Here is a 13,903-nt window from a genome sequence, read left to right on the forward strand (position 1 = left end):
TCGAGAGCTCTTCAATGAGAGAACACATCAAAGATGGCTATTGGAACCTGGTTGTAGGGTATCCAATGGCTTCCCTCCTCTCACTTGACAAGTTAGGGATGAAAATCGCTGAGGGACTTATAACAGGTCACTACAGATTGAGATCTCTAACTTCAAAATGGGATGACAGTGGCATTGGCTACTGCAGACTATGTGAAGATGCGGAGGAGATAGAGACTGTCGAACATCTGCTTTGTAGGTGCCCCTTGTTGCAAACAAGGAGATACCGAACACTAGGTAGATATGAGATAGACACTCTGACCTTCCTGTCTAACATAGATCCCATCATCCTACTCAACTTTGCCAAACATCTATCATGGCTTGGCAAAGGTCCTTTACAGCTAATACCAATCAGACTCTTTCTACATTTCCAGCACATTCTCATCCATACCTTGGCATCAAAGTTTACATCTCCATCCTATCTGCGCTAAACCATCAACTCATAATCTCCTGCACTTCACCATCTTCACTCATCTCGCCATACTGCATCAACATCCTCACATCTCTATCATCTTTAAATCTTCAACAACAGTCTACATAGGATGAACACACTGGATCAATGGTCTCCGAGTGAAGCAGTCACCTATTCTACTAGATGTCTGCGCATCCTTAAACCTACCCTAACCTAACAATGTTTATTTGATGTTTTTTCAATGACATCATCAGTAATATGTCGCCAAGATTTGTTTCTACAATCACAGTTTCCGTATGGGGCAGCTTTTGAGATTTCCGTACATGGTCCGATCGCATACTACCGGCTACACGTCCGAAATCCTCTGTGACCAAAAATTATCTAGGTCATGTTAGCTCGATTAATTCAAAGAATTCAATAATTATTTATTTATGGTGTTTTTTCAGCATTTTGTGATATTTTTCCGAAATTATAAGCTTATCTAAAAAAATGGGACTGTTTGGAACTAGTGGGATTTTTACCAACAGATTTTATGGATCGATATTTCAAATTCCAGGGTGAATGATACCAAGAAACGGTCCTGACCGGCTTTAACATGGCAAATCCCAGGATTAATCTTGGTCCCTCTTTCATCTCAAGTGGACACTGACCTCCCCGTAACCCGTTAAACACAGGTGTTTGAGCGTCGTGTTACTAACACTCCCATAGAAAAAGCAGCCTACAATGAAAAAAAAAAAAAAAAAACAAAAGAAAAGAAAGTTGACGACCACCGCAAACGTTTAAAGGACCATGATCTGCTAATCTGCACCTGTAATGTTCGCACTCTTTATAGAGAAGGTGCAGTTTACGCATTGGCAGATGTATTTGAAAAGCACAAGGCCGACATTACTGCCATACAGGAAATACGATGGATTGGAAAAGGCGTCACAACAAAGCCTAAAGGTGACGCACTGTATTATAGCTGCCATGACACAAAGCATGAGTTTTGCTGCGGATTTGTAGTTGGTCGGAGGTTAAAACATCTGGTCTCCAGTTTCACTCCAGTAAATGAAGGACTCGCTGCAATTCGATTAAAAGCAAAATTCTTCAACATTAGCTTTATTTGCGCTCATGCTGCCACTGAAGACAAGGACGAACAGACCAAAGATATATTTTACGAGCGCTAAGAAGAAGCTTATGACCGTTGCCCTGCCCATGACATTAAAATTATACTAGGCGATTTTAATGCCAAAATTGGAAAGGAGAATATCTTTGGCCCAACAGTCGGGAAATTCAGTCTCCACAGTGAAACATTTGACAATGGTATAAGGCTGATAGACTTTGCAGTTAGCAATACTCCAGATCAAAGAACAAGAAATTAAATTAATCACGTTGTGATAGATGGAAGACATTCTTCAAGCGTGTTGTATGTACGATCGTTCCGAGGTGTAAACATAGACTCGGACCACTACCTTGTTGCAGCAAAGGTACGTACCAGATTAAACGTAGCGAATAAAGTACGAACAGACACAGCTCCGAAGTTGGACATCGGTCAGCTGCAATCACATCCAACTGCTTAATCAAAGCACTCCTCGTCCCGATAACATATCAGGACAATGGCAAAACATTGCCCACTCCATGCAAGCAACCGCAAAATCAGTACTTGGATACCGGAGACCTCCACCAAGGAATCCATTGTATGACCAAAAGTGTCTTGGTGCTACCGAAGAGAAAAATGCGGCATATAGGGCTACTTTACAATCAGTAGCAACGCGTAGCGCACGAAAGAAGTATCGTGAGAAAAGGAGAGAGGAGAAACGTCTTTTCCGCAGGAAAAAGAGAGTGATGGAAAAGCGGGAGTGTGAAAAAATCTAGATGTACAGGAGCCAGAATGAAGTCCGAAAATTCTACCAAAGAGTGAAACATCAAACTGATGGCTTTGGAACTGGCATAGACCAGCAAGGTAATCAGGTAACTGATACAGACAGTATGGTAAGGATATGGAAAGAACATTTTTCCAAACTGTGGTAACCAATGATAGCGAAGTCGACGAAGATTCCACAGATTCAATCCCAGAAGATGGTATAAAGATGGGGTAAAGACAGCAATAAACCGGCTGTAGAATAATAAGGCAGCAGGAGCTGAAGGCCTACCAGACGAGCTGTTTAAAACCGGAGGGGACACGCTAATAAAGTGTATGCATCAGCTAGTTAGCTTCATCTGGCAGGAAGAACGCGTACCCGACGATTGGAACCTGAGCAACCTGTGTCCCGTCCATAAGAAAGAAGATAAGACTTTATGCTCCTACTATAGGAGCATAAGTCTTCTCGCTATCGCCTACAAGATAGTGTCAGGGATATTGTGCGAACGACTAAAGCCCATGGTCAACGGAATAATTGGACCATACCAATGCGGCTTTAGACCTGGCAAGTCCACCATTGACCAGATATTTACCCTGCGGCAAATCCTGGAGAAGACCCAAGAGATGCAGATCGACACCTACCACCTTTTTGCCGATTATAAAGCAATCATCGACAGCCGCTACGTTCAAAGGTATTCCAAGCCATGTCTGAATTTGGTATCCCGGCAAAGCTCATGACGCTAACTGACACAAGATCTTCAGTTAAGAGTTTTGTACCAAAATAGGTTTCAGGCAAGGCGACAGCGTTTCGTGTGCTCTTTTCAACATCCTGCTAGAAAAGGTTATACGAGAGGCAAACGTCAAAAGAAGTGGCACAATCTACACCAATAGCCACATGTTACTTGCTTATGCTGATGATATAGACATCATGGGGCGAACAGTAAAGGAATTAACCGATACCTATATGATGGTCGAAGGAGAATCTGCTAAAGTGGGTCTGGCGGTAAACTGCGAGAAGACCAAGTTGATGGTGCCGATGCGCAATGCGTCCATTGAGATCGGACCAACTGTTGAAGTTGGTTCCTATAACTTTGAGGTAGTCAAAGACTTCGTATATCTCGGCACCGCCGTAAACACAGCAAACGACATCAGTTGCACTTAAATTTTGCACATAAAAATAACGCTTTACAAAACACTGATACTACCAGTGCTGATGTATGGTTCCGAAGTCTGGGTATTTGCGCAAGCAGATAAGGCAGTGCTTGGTATGTTTGAGAGACAAATTCTTCGAAAGATCTACGGTCCAATCTGCGTTGACGGTGAATATCGACGTCGTATGAACCACGAGCTGTATCTGCTATACAACGACATCCATATTGTTAAACGTATCGAGATGCAGCGATTGCGTTGGCTAGGCCATATCATGAGAATGAGCGATGATGAACCCGCTAAAAAGGCGTATAAATTCGGGCCACAGAATTGGGAGGCCAAAGAATATATGGCGTAAACAATTGGATGGAGAGATGACAAGGCGCGGTATTCCAGAAAGCGAAGCACTAAACAGAGAGAATTATATATATTTTTTTAGTTTGGTCTATGGAACAAATGTTTTGTTATGGACCAGCTAAGTAAGTAAGGTTTGCCGCCTTTTTGCTATCAATTCAGCCTAGTATCTTTGTCTAGCACCACATCTAAATATGCCTGATGAGCTGAATTAAACCACCAGCAAAACGATCGCAGCATATTGGTTGGATGTGTGTGGACTTCGCTAGATATCACTTTTTCAATACAAAACTCATGAGGTCGTGATAGCTCAATTAATTCAATTAAATACAACTCTCACAAATACATTACCGTCGTCCTAACTCAAATTTTATACTTTCACCTTGAATTCCTCCGCAACCGCTAGACCCAATTTAATGTGTCGGAAAGTTAAAAGTGTTATATGTCGAACAAAAAAAGAAGTTCAAAAGTTACAGAGTTTTGACCAGGAAAAAAAACGATTCTGAACCACTGTGCGGCGAATATCGACGTCGTATAAACAACGAGATGTATCAGTTATACAACGACATCAGTATAGTTGAACGAAATGAGATACAACGATTGCGATGGCTAGGCCATGTATAAAAGTATGGAGGTTCACGCAAATCTGGAAGGCCAAAGCTTCGTTGGAGCGAACAAGTAAAACGAGGCATCAGAAAACTACATATCCCAGATTGGAAAAATACAGCAGCAAACAGAGAGGATTGGAGATTTTTAGTTCGGCTTCTGGAACAAATGTTCTGTAAAAAGCCAGCTAAGTAAGTGTATTATTGAGCTAATATGAATCGGGATGCACTCATTGATATGAGAGAAATCTCCGTCATGCCTTCTGCGAAGTTTGTGAAACAATTACATATAATCTGGTGACAGACACGTGGCCTTATCTCTAAATTTTCCCTTCCAAAAATAACTCCCACGAACATCCTTTAAAGTGTTTGTCTTCCGTCGAGGCAGGAGTGTAGACTCCAGCCAACCTCAAGCCAACAGCTAAACTCATATCTTATTTTATGACAGATATGCGTCATCACTTCTATCCTGTGAGTGACTTCTATCCTGCTCCATTGTACTTAATGTAAGACGTCAAGGGGAGCTTTTAATCTTTAAGTACAGCTGCCATTGCCTAGGGCAGACCTTCTCCTCAGATTCCTTTATATTGTGGCTCTAAATTTAATTAAACTGTGAAATAAGCTTATCCTCCATGAAACATATTTAAAAAAATAAAACCACCTTTAAATTTGATACCGACTTGTCTCCCACTTTACATACATTAGTGTTGTTCTACATTTTTACAGCCATTGCTGGGACAATGAAGCGAAAAATTAACCAACTATTCTGCTGTTATCTCAACAAGTTATTTTAAATTTTCAAATGAATGAATATTCATTAAGAATTATCCCACGATAAAACAATTTACATTTGCACATTCATACTGCAAACAGACACACGCCCATACACACTCAACAGCCCCTCAACAAGCATACAATTACAACATTCCCCCACACAAACTTCCCCCACCCCCCTTTATGGTGTACTTCTTATTATACTTGGTTGAGTTTTAAAATTAATGAGCTTACCTGACATGGAGCCTGAAACAGATACGCATCACCAAATGCTGTGCTCAAACAGAAGATATAATCACGTTTGGGATGTTCGGGTATGGGTTGCATTATGGCACCATCGACAATAATCAAATGCTTGGGAGCTGCTTCAACACTGCGTCCCTCACGTGAATCACAGGGATAGAAGAGTAGTGTGGTACCCTTCAGGCACACCCAATAACCCTTCCAACCACGTTTACGGGCTAATTCGATTTGATGTTTCTTTCGCAATAACCATTTCTTTACAGACAGGAAACTGGAACAAAAATGAACAGAGAATAAGAACAAGAATACAAAACAAAAAAAGAACAGAAAAATAGAACAACGGAAATAATGTGCTAGCCTCAAATCAATGGGATTTGAAGTACTTAAATGGGTGGTTGATATAAAATGGATTGCGTATCGCATCTTAACGCCCATCGACTTACCCAGCTTTGCGTACAGCTCCTGTACAATTAAATGAGGATGCCGCCGTTCCAGTTGCTTTTGCTTTGTATGGTGACGCCATGACACTTTCGCCATCATCTTCATCCGATACGGCTGTAGTTAAACTCATGCGGTCATCATCGGAAATCTAAGAAAAAAACCAAGAAGAAAAGAAACGGAAAAGAGCATTAGCATTAACAACGCCAATTCCAATATACGCAGATTTATTTTCTTCTCTCTCTTTTGCGTCCTTTACATCGTCTGTTTTGGATGGACATCCTGTTGCAAACTCAATGAAACTCAATCTTGTTATATCCTCGAAAGGACACTATGTGCTTCAGGATATTGTAAAAATGTGCATGTGTTTGTAACACACAGACAGTTGGGGAAAGATAGTTAATAGTAATCGATGACATTTGGAGCAATAATTTCAGAATTTTCTTAAAATGTCAATAAATTGAGGGTTTTTTAAAGGACCAGATATTCTGGCTCCAGAGGGTGGAACTAAACTTTGTCTTTTTTTTCTCTTCTCGCAGAGAAAAAATATGTTCACTAGGGTTATGACCTCATGACCCTGTATCATAGTGTGATGAGTTTCTACAAAAGATTACACAAAATCTTAATTATAAGGTGATTCGGTGAAAACCCTCACGCACAAAATGAGATAAACAAACTCATAATATTTGTTTCTCACTAATTTTCTTTAATTCTGAAAATCATAAAAATGTAATGGTTTTTTCAAAGACATAATTTTTTAACAAAAAAAAAATAAATAAATAAGTTTTTTTATTATTTGAATGGAATAAACGTTATTTTCACCCATAAGAAAATTAGGGTTTGGGCGTCGGGTTAGTAACCATCCCCTAGAAAAACAGCCTACTATGAAAAAACGAAAGAAAAGAAAAACCCCTCTAAAGTTGACGAACGCCGCAAACGTTTTAAGGACCATGATCTGAGAATCTGCACCTGGAATGTTCGCACTCTTTATGAAAGGTGCAGTCTTCGCATTGGCAGACGTACTTGAAATACTATGGATTGGGAAAGGCGTCACAATAACACCTAAAGGTGACGCACTTTATTATAGCTCCCATGACGTAAAGCACGAGTTTGGTTGCGGATTAGTAGTTAGTTGGAGGCTAAAACATCTGGTATACAGCTTCACCCCAGTGAATCAAAGACTTCCTGCAATTTGAATAAAAGCTAAATTCTTCAACATCAACTTTATTTGCGCTCATGCTCCCATTGAAGAAAATGACGAACAGACCAAAGATATATTTTACGAGCGCCTAGAAGAAACATAAGACCTTTGCCCTGCCCATGACTTTAAAATCATCCTAGGCGATTTTAATGTCAAAATTGGAAAGAAGAATATCTTTGGCCCAACAGTTGGGAAATTCAGTCTCCACAGTGAGATATCTGACAATGGAATGAGGCTAATAGACGTTGCAGCTGCAAAAAACATGGTAGTTAGCAGTACCAGATTTAATCATCTCGATATTCATAAGGGCACCTGGCTGTCTCCAGATCAAAGAACAATTAATCAAATTGATCATGTTGTGATAGATGGAAGACATTAATCGAGCGTGTTGGATGTACGATCGTTCCGAGGCGCAAACATTGATTCGGACCACTACCTTGTTGCAGCAAAGGTACGCACCCGGTTCAACGTAGCAAACAAAGTACGAACAGACACAACACGAAAGTTAGACATCGGTAAGCTGCAATCACAAAAGATAGCCACAGCATATTCCTCTCAACTAGCCCAATAGCTTAAGCAAAGCACTCCTCATCCCGATAACATATCATCGCAATGGCAAAGTATTGCCCACTCCATGCAAACAGCTGCAAAATTCATACTTGGATACCAGAGACCTCCACCAAGGAATCCATGGTATGATCAGGAGTGTCGTGCTGCTACTGAAGAGAAAAATGCGGCATATAGGGCTACTTTACAATCCGTTGCAACGCGTAGCGCACGAAAAATATACCGGGAGAAAAGGAGAGAGGAGAAACGTATTTTTCCACAGGAAAAAGAGAGAAATGGAAAAGCGGGAGTGTGAAAAAATCGAGATGTACAGGAGCCAGAATGAAGTCCGAAAATTATACCAAAGAGTCACTGATGGCTTTGGTACAGGCACATCCTCCTGTAGATACCAGTAAGGTAATTTGGTAACTGCTACAGATAGTGTACTCAGGATATTGAAAGAACATTTTTCAAAACTGTTGGTATCCAATAGCAGCAAAGACGACGAAGATATTATAGTCCCAATCCCAGAAGATGGTATTGAATGTATACCGCCCAGCCAAGATAAGGTAAAGACAGCAATAAATCGGCTGAAGAATAATAAGCAGCAGGAGCCGATGGCTTACCAGCCGAGCTATTCAAAACCGGAGGCGACATGCTGATAAGGTGTATTCAGCTAGTTAGCACAAGCTGGCAGGAAGAACTAGAACCCGACGATTGGAACCTGAGTATCCTGTGCCCCGTCCACAATAAGGGAGTGAAGACTGTATGCTCCAACTATAGGGGCATAAGTCTACTCCCTATTGCCTACAAGATCGTGTCAGGGATATTTGGCGAACGACTAAAGCCTATGGTCAACGAGATAATTGGACCATACCAATGCGGCTTTAGACCTGGCAAGTCCACCATTGACCAGATATTTACCCTGCGGCAAATCCTGGAGAAGACCCAAGAGATGCAGATCGACACCTACCACCTTTTTGTCGATTATAAAGCAGCCTTCGACAGCCCGCTGCGTTCAAAGGTATTCCAAGCCATGTCTGAATTTGGTATCCCCGCAAAGCTCATCCGGCTTTGCAAAATGACTTTAACTGACACGAGGTCCTCAGTTAAAATAGGAAAGAACCCCTCCGAAGAGTTTGGTACAAAAGGAGGTTTCAGACAAGGAGACAGTCTTTCGTGTGACCTCTTCAACATCCTGCTAGAAAAGGTTATACGAGAGGCTAACGTCAAAAGAAGTGGCACAATCTACACCAATAGTCACATGTTACTTGCTTATGCTGATGATATAGACATCATGGGCCGATCAGTAAAAGAAGTAACTGATACCTTTATAAAGGTCGAAGGAGAATTTGCTAAAGTGGGTCTGGCGGTAAACGGTGAGAAGACCAAGTTGATGGTGTCGACGCGCAATGCGTCCATTGAGCTCGGATCGACTGTGGATTTTGGTTCCTATAATATTGAGGTAGTAAAAGACTTCGTCTACCTCGGCACCTCCGTAAACACAACAAACGACATCAGTTGTGAAATAAAAAGAAGAATTGTGTTGGCCAACAGATTCTACTTTGGTTTAAGTAAGCAGTTTAAAAACAAAGCCACATCTCGTCAAACAAAAATAACGCTCTACAAAACACTGATACTACCCGTGCTGATGTATGGCTCCGAAGCCTGGGTACTTCCACAAGCAGATAAGGGGCAGTGCTTGGCGTGTTTGAGAGAAACATACTTCGCAATACTTCATAAGAATGAGCAATGATGAACCCTCTAAAAAGGCGTATAAATTCGAGCCACATAGCGATGCACGCAGAATTGGCAGGCCAAAGAATAGATGGCGCAAACAAGTGGATGAAGAGATGACAAGGCGCGGTATTCCAAAAAGCGAAGCACGAAACAGAGAGAATTGGAGATCTTTTCTTAGTTTGTTCTATGGAAAAAATGTTCTGTAATGGGCCAGCTAAGTAAGTTAGTAAGTTTTGGAGCGAATCGACAGATCCGTTCGAGAGTTATCTTGCGCTCCAACCACCTCTCACGGTGTCATGGGCGATGTTGCAGTTTTCAGGCTATTTACTCAGGAAGTGTTGACTTGCCCCTGATGAAACTTGTACCGTCGTATGGTGGACAGTGAATACAAGTTGCTAAAACAAAAATCAAAGTCCATATTGTAACCTCGCCCATGTCTGGATGAAATTCCACGATGTTCAAATCGGCTAATCCCTTCAAGAGATATCGCGCGCACAATATTTCCGAACATATTCGAACTTTAGTGGGGGAGGTAACTGAAGGAGTCAACGATATGTCTTATCTTTGAACTTAAGCTAAGTTTGGACAAAATTTTGAATATGAGCACCAAATTTTGAACCGAATCGGTTGATCCGTTCAAGAGTTATTGTGCGCCCCAACCAGCAAGACAGATAGACAGACGGACTATTCAAGATGTCTATAAAAAGAGAATTCTAATCTCATCATCGAAGTCGGACTTCTCCTTAAGGCATCTATTAAAACGGACTCCGGCAAAAATCCAATTCAAGGCGTTTGCGAGACATATTATTCAACATGTCGTTCATGTAGACGGGTTTCTCTGCAAGTTGTAATTGTCCAATTACGTCTGTTCAAGACAGGCACTCCTTCAAGTCGTTCATAAAGTCAGATTTCTATCTAAGACGTTTAAAAAGGATAGATTTTTTTTCAAGTAACCTTGGAAGGCAGGCGCCTTCTTAAATTGTTAATGAAGACACATTCCTCTAGAATTCGTCTTCCCTTTTAGTCGTATATAAAGACTCCTTTTCAAGTGGTCTATAAGAATCGACTCTCCACCAAGTAGTTAAGGAAGACACACTCCCCTCCAAATCATTTTTAAGAAGTATCTTTGCTTGCAACAAGGACTTCTGTTCAATTTGTCAATAGAGAAGAAGAGGACTCCTCTTTTACTTGTCTATGAACAGTCACCCGCAAGTTATCCGTGAAGCCAGCCTCTTCTTCTGGACGTACATAAAGACCTTTTAAGCCTTATATAAGCTCAGACTTCTTAGACTTTGTTTCGGAACATGAAACGCTTTTGTTGAGTGTCAACCGCGAGTTTGGTTAGGGGTGACTAAACTCTTGGCAAAATGATACCTGCACCCACCTAAACCTAATTCAAGTGCTTCGCTGTGAAGGGGGGATTTCGCTCATTCTGTGGAATGAATTCGGAACTTATGTTCCACAAACATCCCAGAAAGGACAAAGGAGAATTCTCTCATATCAATGAATGCACCACGATTCATACTAGCTTTATAATATGGGACCTATTTTTAATCGCCGAGTCCGAACGTCCTCCCCCCCCCAATTTTTTTTAAAAAAACCATTTAAATGGTATGCACGATATCTCTTGAGCGACGCAAAAAATTTCCCAATCTCCTAATATTGTGTCCAAATTTAGTTTAACTTCTGAAATGGCCCATATCGCTCCTCTCTTTAGGATGCCACCCCCACAAAATTTAAACATTTGTTAATTCTCTTTCGAGTTGAGCTGTAAGGCCTTTAGAGATACATTGAAAAATTTGGAGTCTACCGAAGTCCCACGCATCCAACCATTACACTACGTTTCACGGGTGGTAAAGCCGATCTTCAGGTGTATTAGGATGTTGTTGTTGTGGCAGACGAAGGCAAAGCTTGGAAACTAGTATATATATCGCACTTCATTAGATAAATGTATATGCGAAATTATGTCAGTTAATTGAAACTCCAAACTTTTCCTATAGTCTTGCTTGGTAATCACATTTGTGTTTAAGTGGAGTTTAGGGTTTGTTCGAAGATCATTTGGAAATGTATACCGATGCTGTTCGTTGGACAAGTCCATGCTTCCTGGTCCAAATGTTGTACTCAAAAATTAGATCAACTTCCATAATGAACCAAATTGGTCCATTCTTTAAGCACCTCCTTCGCAACACTGTTTTACATTATGTCTGATCCACATTTTTGTCGGCAAGCTAAAATGTCCAAAAGGGCCACAAAATTCTGAGAAGGCCCCCTTTAATTCACATAGGCTGAGGGTATGTCTCTGTGGCAAATCCGACTGATACTTTCTTACTTGATAATATTAATTTTAATTAATTTCTCGTTGGATTCGAGTTTAATGACCGGTGATTTTTGCAAGTGAAAAAGGAAAGCCAATGATTCGAACCCACACAATGACCATTATGTGACCGATTTCGCCGTTGGCAGCGGCTCATCAGACATATCGCCTGTGGAGTGGCTCCTCTGTCATCGTTTAAGCAAAGAAGTTTTATGAAATTCTTGGGTAATTTTGGAAAAAAAAATTAAATTAAAAAAATATTTTTTTTTCAGTTTTTTTTTTTATAATTTATTTAATTGGGTTTGACCATTTTTAATATATAGGGAGATATAAAAATACATAAACACTCATATTTTGATGAAAAATAGAAAAAACTCAAAAGCTTAACTTTGACCTTGAATTCCTCTGCAACTACTAGGCCGAAAGCTGACCCCGAAAAGTTGATTGTGTTATCTTTTAAACTAAAAAAGAATTATGAAAAGTTATAGAATTTTGATTAGGGAAAAACGATTCTAAACCACTGTGCGGCGTGTCTTAAGACACCACTTGTAAAGAAGTTGTACATTTCTGAAATAATCAGGAAATACCGCCAACATTACGCAAAGGGGTATACCTGCCACCGTTGAAAATATGATATTGGCTGGCCTGGGAATCGAACCCGGGCATTCAGCGAGCAAGGGGGCTGTGCATACCACCACGGTGGCACCTTCACCAATTATTCATTGGAACTCATGAAAAAAGGCATTCCCAGAAATGGGTGTAAGTGACATTGCGAAGTACTAGCGGAACTTCGATGCCAAAGAGGTACATCGTAATTCTTCTCGCACCTTTGGATACGATTTTGGTCCTTCGACCGTCTAGCACCTTATGTAGGGAATATTAGATATATTAGACTTCGTTTTCGTATTGCTTTTTTAATAAAGTTTTGTTTTTCCAGCCCAACTATTGAGGCCAGTCAGTGCTCACCATCATGAAAAATAACAACAACAATAATTTGTATTTTCTTTTCTTTATGGCTGTGTGTGTTAGCAAAGTATGGGTGCTGAGTTTTCTGGGTGGCATAGGTGGTTGGTTGAGTTTGCTGGTGGGTTGCCGGCAAATTCCTTTTGGCATCTGTTGAAGACTCAATCAAGCAGAAGTAATGAAAACTCAAACGACTGGCTGGCTGGCTGACGGACTCACTCACTCACTACTGACTACTAAAATGTGGAGTTCAGTTCAACTTAATCTCATTATGAAGCCAGAAATAAACATTGCACCAGGCAGCTGGGCCACTAAGAGCAAAAACAACAACAAATTTATTCATACATACAACAAACTGCATTCCAAACTCTGTGGGAGATTGGAAGCTTGCTGGTTGGCTGACTGGCTGGCTTGCTGACTGACTGCTTGGTTAGTTAGTTGTACATAGCAATGGAAGTGCTTCCGCTTTTTGTTTTTGTGGCCCTGTTCAGTTCAGTTGTTGTTGGTGGATTCGATTCAATCCGGATGTATTTTGTGAAGGTACTTTTCGAAATAACCGCAAGCTAGCAGGCAAGCCAACCAAATGGAACATTTTTAAGGATACTTCTTTGGAGATACTTAGTACTCTTGTTGCTATACATGTCTATTCTGGTCTCGGGGTGCCTTCCGTCAGCTGCTGAATACGTACATACGTATGCATAGAGAAAAATATAAAAAAAAGCATTTTGATGTTCCACCCTGCTTAAAGTTGAATCGTCGACTTCATGGCATGAAGTGAATTCGTATTGAATTGGAGGAGTAAATAGAGAAACTAAAGGAAAAATAACAACAACAATAACATACCGCCACCAACGACTGAATGAATAACTGGCTGACTGACTGACTGAATACATTCGCAAAAACACAAAATCCTGTGGCAGGAGGAAACGAACGAAAGAAAAGTCAATGAGCATTTTATCTGTTCCGCCATCAAGCATTTTGTTGTTGCTTTTGTTGCTGGGACAAGTGATTTTGTTTCGCTGTTTGTTGTCGTATTTAGTTGCCGATGTTGTTGTGTAAATAGCAGCACTTCAACAACAGCAGCACTAGTAGTAGAAGTAGAAGAGGAAGCACCAAAAGAGTTATTGCTTTGTATCACTGGGTCAGCGTTAGTTTTTTTGCATGACTTCCCATCAATAACTTCAATGGCTGCATTTTTCTTCCATGCCATTCGATTTATTTTGTATTCGGTTTTATTTAGTTTCTTTTTTTCAAAAATTGACCTTTGTGTCAGGGTTCTGTGCTG

The 13,903-nt window shown here is 40.7% G+C and overlaps 1 protein-coding gene across 17 annotated transcripts in view; it reads right to left on the reverse strand.

Annotated features, from left to right (window-relative positions):
- The window catches only part of LOC141403579 (protein still life, isoform SIF type 1-like), a 392,764-nt gene that overhangs the window by 188,119 nt on the left and 190,742 nt on the right, over nucleotides 1–13,903 (reverse strand). For all 17 annotated transcript variants that reach the window (XM_073986229.1, XM_073986221.1, XM_073986220.1 and 14 more), the window contains 2 exons: nucleotides 5,860–6,005; nucleotides 5,408–5,687 (listed from right to left, as the gene is read on the reverse strand). In XM_073986229.1, the coding sequence (XP_073842330.1) occupies nucleotides 5,408–5,687; nucleotides 5,860–6,005 (426 nt within the window). The remainder of the gene's footprint in view (nucleotides 1–5,407; nucleotides 5,688–5,859; nucleotides 6,006–13,903) is intronic.

Source organism: Musca autumnalis, unplaced genomic scaffold, assembly GCF_047663935.1.
Source record: "Musca autumnalis isolate F117 unplaced genomic scaffold, ASM4766393v1 scaffold_4, whole genome shotgun sequence".
In the NCBI taxonomy this organism is placed as follows: domain Eukaryota; kingdom Metazoa; phylum Arthropoda; class Insecta; order Diptera; family Muscidae; genus Musca; species Musca autumnalis.